Below are 8,359 nucleotides of genomic sequence, written 5' to 3'. Positions count from 1 at the left end.
AAGTCGGGCATTCAGAAAGCACAGAGAGGAAGTCAAATTCCAGGCCATGCGTCTTTCTTCCATTATCATCCAGAGATACTATCGGCCTGTATTCTTCAGAGGCAAGAACGGGAAAGGTACCTAAAAATGAGACATTCTGCCATTATTCTTCAGGCAGCTTTCAGAGGTCATCGAGTGCGAACCAACATTGCCAGATGCACAGGCTGCTACTGTATCCAAGCAACCTCAAGAGACATAAACAGCAGTCAGCCTTCAGGAAGCAACGCTGGGCAGCCTGTGTCTTACAGCAGAGGTTTAGAGCTCAGAGACAGAGAAACATTGAGGTAAAACATTATCGGAGTGTAGAAAGCTGTCATCAAACTTCAAACTACTTTCCGTGGTATGAAATCCAGGAGAATCCTCAAACAAAGGCATCATGCTGCCAGTATTATCCAGAGAGGTTACAGAACATACAGTGAACACAAGCAGTATCTGACTTTGAAACTCCGTCATCACCATTCAGCGGAGGTATCGGGCCACTGTAGCCGCAAAGGAGCAATGCAAAAATACCAAAAATGCGCAGTGCTGCGTTGTCTTCCAGGCAGCATCAGAGGCCAGCAGGTCAGAAAGGAGGTTTGCTCAATGTCATCAGGCTGCCACCGTGATCCAGTCAGCATTCAGAAAGCACAGAGAGGAAGTCAAGTTCCGGCCATGGCTCTTTCCGCCATTATCATCCAGAGATACTATCGCGCCTGTATTCTTCAGAGGCAAGAAAGGGAAAGGTTCCTAATATGAGACATTCTGCCATTATTCTTCAGGCGCTTTCAGAGGTCATCGAGTGCGAACCAACATTGCCAAGATGCAAAGGGCGCTACTGTCATCCAAGCAACCTCAGAGACATAAACAGCAGTCAGCCTTCAGGAAGCAACGCTGGGCAGCCTGTGTCTTTCAGCAGAGGTTTAGAGCTCAGAGACAGAAAACAGTTGAGGTAAAACATTATCAACAGCTCGAAAAGCTGCTATACGTTGCAGCTGCACATCGTGCAATAAATAAGGCAGAACATCAAACAAAGGCATCAGGCTGCCCATGTTATCCAGAGAGGTTACGGACATACAGTGAACACAAGCAGTATCTGACTTTGAAATCCTCCGTCATCACCATTAGCGAGGTATCGGGCCACTGTAGCCGCAAAGGAGCATATGGAAAAATACCAAAAATGCGCAGTGCTGCTGTTGTCCTCCAGGCAGCATACAGAGGCCTGTGGTCAGAAAGGAGGTTGCTATTTCATCAGCTGCCACCGTGATCCAGTCTGCATTCAGAAAGCACAGAGAGAAGTCAAATTCCAGGCCATGCGTCTTTCCGCCATTATCATCCAGAGATACTATCGCGCCTGTATTCTTCAGAGGCAAGAAAGGGAAAGGTACCTAAAAATGAGACATTCTGCCATTATTCTTCAGGCAGCTTTCAGAGGTCATCGAGTGCGAACCAACATTGCCAAGATGCACAGGGCCGCTACTGTCATCCAAGCAAACCTCAAGAGACATAAACAGCAGTCAGCCTTCAGGAAGCAACGCTGGGCAGCCTGTGTCTTACAGCAGAGATTTAGAGCTCAGAGACAGAGAAACATTGAGGTAAAACATTATCAGGAGTGTAGGAAAGCTGTCATCAAACTCAAGACTGCTTTCCGTGGCATGAAATCCAGGAGAATCCTCAAACAAAGGCATCATGCTGCCAGTATTATCCAGAGAGGTACAGAACATACAGTGAACACAAGCAGTATCTGACTTTGAAATCCTCCGTCATCACCATTCAGCGGAGGTATCGGGCCACTGTAGCCGCAAAGGAGCATATGCAAAAATACCAAAAAATCGCAGTGCTGCTGTTGTCCCCAGCAGCATACAGAGGCCAGCAGGTCAGAGAAGAGGTTTCTTGTTGGCATCAGGCTGCCACCGTGACCAGTCAGCATTCAGAAAGCACAGAGAGGAAGTCAAGTTCCAGCCATGCTCTTTCTGCATTATCATCCAGAGAACTATCGCGCCTGTATTCTTCAGAGGCAAGAAAGGGAAAGGTACCTAAAAATGAGACATTCTGCCATTATTCTTCAGGCAGCTTTCAGGGTCATCGAGTGCGAACCAACATTGCAAGATGCACAGGGCCGCAACTGTCATCCAAGCAAACCTCAAGAGACATAAACAGCAGTCAGCCTTCAGGAAGCAACGCTGGGCGCAGTGTTTACAGCAGAGGTTTAGAGCTCAGAGACAGAGAAACATTGAGGTAAAACTTATCAAGAGGGCAGGAAAGCTGTCATCAAACTCAAGCTGCTTTCCGTGTCATGAAATCCAGGAGAATCCTCAACAAAGGCATCATGCTGCCAGCGTTATCCAGAGAGGTTACAGAGCTTCTGAACAAGCAGTATCTGAAAATGAAATTGTCCTTGTTACGATTCAGCGAAAATATCGATAAACTGTTGCAGCTAAAGCACAAAGAGTCAATATCTGGAAATGCGCAGCGCAGCCATCATTGTCCAGGCAGCATACAGAGGCCAGGTCAGAAAGGAGGTTGCCGGTTGGCATCAGGCTGCCACTGTGATCCAGTCGCATTCAGAAAGCACAGAGAGGAAGTCAAATTCCAGGCCCTGCGCCTGTCCGCCATTATCATCCAGAGATACTATCGCGCCTGTATTCTTCAGAGGCAGAAAGGGAAAAGTTCCTTAAAATGAAGCAATCCACCATCACCCTTCAGGCAGCGTTTAGGGGCTGGTGTGTCAGGAGGGACATAAGCAGACAAATGAAGCTGCATTGTGATCCAGTCGTCTGGAGAGGCTTAGTGCAGAGGCGCATCTTCAAAGGAAGCGTGAGACAGCTGTGAAACTTCAAGGGGGGTCCGGCATTGCAGCTCGCAGGTTGGAGAGGAACAACTACCACCGAATACGGAAAGCTGCCATCACACTTCAGACACACTGCAGAGGCTGGGATTGCAAGACGACAGTAATGGGGCTTTATTTAAAGTTTATAGTTTGCTAAAACTGTCTCTGCCTTTCAAACAGCCTTAAGTTGGCATTCACAACCTTGTAGAAAATTAGTTTTAACAGGTAATCTTTCAGGCAAATTGTCTTAACAAGTGGCTATTGATTTGGTCAATAGACAAAATTAGAAATGAATATACTACATTAAGGAAAAACTAGAAGGAGAACTACTGCCTGTTGGAAAAAAGCTGACCAAAAATAAAATTTAATTTGTAGAAAATAATTTCCAATCCTTGCTATGTGTTTCAGGTACTTGAAAGACCAAGGCAGAGAGCAGGCTCCGTTTACATGGCCATCTTCCACATCTCTGTGCCATAAAGATCCAGCGAGCTCTGAGAGCACACTGGGCTTTGGAGTCGGCCAAAGACAAATCCATTCTGTCGTCACCATACAGGTACAGAAACAAACAACAAATCCATTTTTCCAAAACTCAATCTGTCACTGGAAAGCACTTCTAATGAATTTAATGAATCAGTGTGGAGCTCATTTCTTCAAATGCTACAAACAATTTCCTTTTTTCTCTAGCGATGGGTGAGAGCGAGGCAGCAGAGGAGACAGTATCTGGAAGATAGGAGGAGGTGGTCATAGCGCAGAGAGCGTCAAGCGCTGGTTAGCTCGTCGCCACAAGGTGGCGTCTGTCATCAGCAAGCCGTCCGCAAATTCCTCCTTCTCAGGCGCCAGAAGCGGGTTCAACAGGGCATTGTAAAAGCTCAGGTACTACTGTCAGTGGGAATTTGGAGCAAATGACTTCTGTACTGGGTTCAGTCTTTTTCAGATGGGTCTTATACAACAGTCAGGTGCCCATATGAACAGTGTAACGGTTTATGTTTGCTGTAATCATTCCTCCTGTTCATACAGGCCATTTGGAGAACCTCTTCAAATGCACTCTAAAGGAGTGGAATGAGGACGACATCCAGAGTCTTCCAAAGCTAGTAGTTTTAGTACACTAGTCCTTCTTTTGATACTGTCCCCATATCTGCAGAACAGCCAGTAACCCTGTCGGGACACAAAAGTAAATTGATACTGAAAAACGTCTTTTATTCTGATATTAGTGGACAAAGTAGTCCAATAAAATGTTAGTTTCTGTAACAGTAATATTTTTTGACAATGTCCAACCTATAAACTAGGACATTTGAACACATGAGGGCAGTATGAGTCCTGGCTATATTATTTTCAGGGAAATCAGGGAAGCTTGATACATTGGTCTCAATAAAAGTGTTTGAGGATGGATTGTAGATGAGAGTCCAAGATGAAGGTAATTTGATTGACTTGATAAACTATTTCAATCCTCCCTTTTGGCATACACATGGTAAACATCCTCCTCTGATCCTAATTATAGCACCTCATTGTTTTAATTGACATTTTTTTTATTTGTCCAGTAAGTCGATTGAGAACAAGTCCACGTCACGACGACTGTCACTTACACATTATACCCGTTTGGGGTTAAGGGCCTTGCTCAAGGGCCCTCAGTGGTGGTTTACATTCCCCAGAGTTTAGCCTGTCGTTCTGGGATTGAACCGCGATCTCCCCGTCACAAACTCGATCTTACCTTTAGGCCCCCACTGCCCTGACACTGCATTCCGACACCAAATATATATTTAACAATTTTTCTTTCATGCAAAAATACCAAAAAATGCGCAGTGCTGCTGTTGTCTTCCAGGCAGCATACAGAGGCCAGCAGGTCAGAAAGGAGGTTGCTCAATGTCATCAGGCTGCCACCGTGATCCAGTCAGCATTCAGAAAGCACAGAGAGGAAGTCAAGTTCCAGGCCATGCGTCTTTCCGCCATTATCATCCAGAGATACTATCGCGCCTGTATTCTTCAGAGGCAAGAAAGGGAAAGGTTCCTAAATATGAGACATTCTGCCATTATTCTTCAGGCAGCTTTCAGAGGTCATCGAGTGCGAACCAACATTGCCAAGATGCACAGGGCCGCTACTGTCATCCAAGCAAACCTCAAGAGACATAAACAGCAGTCAGCCTTCAGGAAGCAACGCTGGGCAGCCTGTGTCTTTCAGCAGAGGTTTAGAGCTCAGAGACAGAAAACAGTTGAGGTAAAACATTATCAACAGCTCAGAAAAGCTGCTAGTACGTTGCAGGCTGCACATCGTGCAATGAAATTAAGGCAGAACATCAAACAAAGGCATCAGGCTGCCCATGTTATCCAGAGAGGTTACCGGACATACAGTGAACACAAGCAGTATCTGACTTTGAAATCCTCCGTCATCACCATTCAGCGGAGGTATCGGGCCACTGTAGCCGCAAAGGAGCATATGGAAAAATACCAAAAAATGCGCAGTGCTGCTGTTGTCCTCCAGGCAGCATACAGAGGCCTGCTGGTCAGAAAGGAGGTTGCCTACAGTGGCCGATACCTCCGCTGAATGGTGATGACGGAGGATTTCAAAGTCAGATACTGCTTGTGTTCACTGTATGTTCTGACCTCTCTGGATAATACTGGCAGCATGATGCCTTTGTTTGAGGATTCTCCTGGATTTCATGCCACGGAAAGCAGCTTGGAGTTTGATGACAGCTTTCCTACACTCCTGATAATGTTTTACCTCAATGTTTCTCTGTCTCTGAGCTCTAAATCTCTCTGTAAGACACAGGCTGCCCAGCGTTGCTTCCTAAGGCTGACTGCTGTTTATGTCTCTTGAGGTTTGCTTGGATGACAGTAGCGGCCCTGTGCATCTTGGCAATGTTGGTTCGCACTCGATGACCTCTGAAAGCTGGCCTGAAGAATAATGCGAGAATGTCTCATTTTTAGGTACCTTTCCCTTTCTTGCCTCTGAAGAATACAGGCGCGATAGTATCTCTGGATGATAATGGCGGAAAGACGCATGGCCTGGAATTTGACTTCTCTCTGTGCTTTCTGAATGCAGACTGGATCACGGTGGCAGCTGATGAAATAGCAACCTCCTTTCTGACCAGCAGGCCTCTGTATGCTGCCTGGAGGACAACAGCAGCACTGCGCATTTTTGGTATTTTCCATATGCTCCTTTGCGGCTACAGTGGCCCGATACCTCGCTAATGGTGATGACGGAGGATTTCAAAGTCAGATACTGCTTGTGTTCACTGTATGTCCGTAACCTCTCTGGATAACATGGGCAGCCTGATGCCTTTGTTTGATGTTCTGCCTTATTTATTGCACGATGTGCAGCTGCAACGTACTAGCAGCTTTTCTGAGCTGTTGATAATGTTTTACCTCAACTGTTTTCTGTCTCTGAGCTCTAAACCTCTGCTGAAAGACACAGGCTGCCCAGCGTTGCTTCCTGAAGGCTGACTGCTGTTTATGTCTCTGAGGTTGCTTGGATGACAGTAGCGGCCCTGTGCATCTTGGCAATGTTGGTTCGCACTCGATGACCTCTGAAAGCTGCCTGAAGAATAATGGCAGAATGTCTCATATTTAGGAACCTTTCCCTTTCTTGCCTCTGAAGAATACAGGCGCGATAGTATCTCTGGATGATAATGGCGGAAAGAGCCATGGCCGGAACTTGACTTCCTCTCTGTGCTTTCTGAATGCTGACTGGATCACGGTGGCAGCCTGATGACATTGAGCAAACCTCCTTTCTGACCTGCTGGCCTCTGATGCTGCCTGGAAGACAACGCAGCACTGCGCATTTTTGGTATTTTTGCATTTGCTCCTTGCGGCTACAGTGGCCCGATACCTCCGCTGAATGGTGATGACGGAGGTTTCAAAGTCAGATACTGCTTGTGTTCACTGTATGTTCTGTAACCTCTCTGGATAATACTGGCAGCATGATGCCTTTGTTTAGGATTCTCCTGGATTTCATACCACGGAAAGTAGTTTGAAGTTTGATGACAGCTTTCTACACTCCTGATAATGTTTTACCTCAATGTTTCTCTGTCTCTGAGCTCTAAACCTCTGCTGTAAGACACAGGCTGCCCAGCGTTGCTTCCTGAAGGCTGACTGCTGTTTATGTCTCTTGAGGTTGCTTGGATACAGTAGCAGCCTGTGCATCTGGCAATGTTGGTTCGCACTCGATGACCTCTGAAAGCTGCCTGAAGAATAATGGCAGAATGTCTCATTTTTAGGTACCTTTCCCTTCTTGCCTCTGAAGAATACAGGCGCGATAGTATCTCTGGATGATAATGGAAGAAAGACGCATGGCCTGGAATTTGACTTCCTCTCTGTGCTTTCTGAATGCGACTGATCACAGTGGCAGCGTGATGACATTGAGCAACCTCCTTTCTGACCTGCTGGCCTCTGTATGCTGCCTGGAGGACAACAGCAGCACTGCGCATTTTTCGGTATTTTTGCATTGCTCCTTTGCGGCTACAGTGGCCCGATACCCTCCGCTGAATGGTGATGACGGAGGATTTCAAAGTCAATACTGCTTGTGTTCACTGTATGTTCTGTAACCTCTCTGGATAACACGGGCAGCTTGATGCCTTGTTTAGTAATTTCACGGGATTTCATTCCTCGGAAGGCAGCTTGTAAGACACACGCAGCATTTCTCATGGCACGCAGGGCTTGCATCTCCTCTCTATTTCTTGTTGGCTCTGTAACGTGCTTCAAAACACTGGCAGTCCTGTGAAGCTTTGTGTAATAGGTTCTCTGCTGGTACTTTCGGAAGTGAGACTGAATTGTTACAGCTGCCATGTGCTGGATGCGCAACTGCTTTCTGATTTTACATCCTCTGTAGGCTGCCTGCAGACAATGACTGCGCTGCGCTTTGACAATAGTCAAACGGTCTTTTCTTGCAGAGTTACTGCTCTGTACCTCTGCTGACAACCACGCAGCTGCCTTGAGAGCTAAGAAACATATTTCTATCCCAATGGTGAGAAACTTTCTCGAATGATTGTAGCAGCTCGGTGCATCTCTACAATCTTCCTCCTGCCCTGTGGCCACGATATGCTGCCTGGATGACTAAAGCTGCATGTTTATGGTCCTGTAACTCTGCACTGTTGGATCCCTGAGCATTTTGGCCCTGTAGCGTTCTGAATAATGATGGCAGCAACTTGGTGGCAAGGTAAGCCATACGCATTCTGTGCATCCTGAAATGAGCTTGGATTAATCTGGCAGAGTTGTGCTTCTTCTTTAGGTCATCTCTCACTCTAAATCCCGGTAGACAGCTTGTATCTTTACGGTGGCCTGCTTTAGCTCTTTGTATTTCTTTTGTTGTGCCTTGCAGAGAAGAAGAGCTCTGTATCGGCTTTGGATGATAATTGCTGCACTTTGTAGGAAGAAATACCGTTTCCGACATAAAAACATCCTAACTGAAGCCTGAATGACAGTCGCTGCCCAGTGACTTTTCTTCAGCTCTGTCCTAACTCTCATGGCTCTAAATCCAGCTGGAGTGTAACACAGGCTGCTCTTATGTGCTCATACGCTTTC

The 8,359-nt window shown here is 46.4% G+C and overlaps 1 protein-coding gene and 1 long non-coding RNA gene across 2 annotated transcripts in view; both read left to right on the top strand.

The window, feature by feature from the left end:
- aspm (assembly factor for spindle microtubules) overlaps positions 1–5,384 on the top strand; it is a 23,410-nt gene extending 18,026 nt beyond the window's left edge. The window contains exon 20 of the mRNA XM_032526213.1: positions 4,665–5,384. Coding sequence (XP_032382104.1) covers positions 4,665–5,384 — 720 coding nt within the window. The remainder of the gene's footprint in view (positions 1–4,664) is intronic.
- LOC116696271 (uncharacterized) lies at positions 884–1,824 on the top strand. Its single transcript, XR_004333668.1, has 2 exons — positions 884–967; positions 1,611–1,824. It is a non-coding gene; the product is annotated as an uncharacterized LOC116696271 (long non-coding RNA).
- Positions 5,385–8,359: the final 2,975 nt, after the last annotated feature.

The sequence above is a fragment of the Etheostoma spectabile genome, chromosome 9 (assembly GCF_008692095.1).
Source record: "Etheostoma spectabile isolate EspeVRDwgs_2016 chromosome 9, UIUC_Espe_1.0, whole genome shotgun sequence".
Taxonomy (NCBI): domain Eukaryota; kingdom Metazoa; phylum Chordata; class Actinopteri; order Perciformes; family Percidae; genus Etheostoma; species Etheostoma spectabile.
This window is presented reverse-complemented; position numbering and strand designations above follow the sequence as displayed.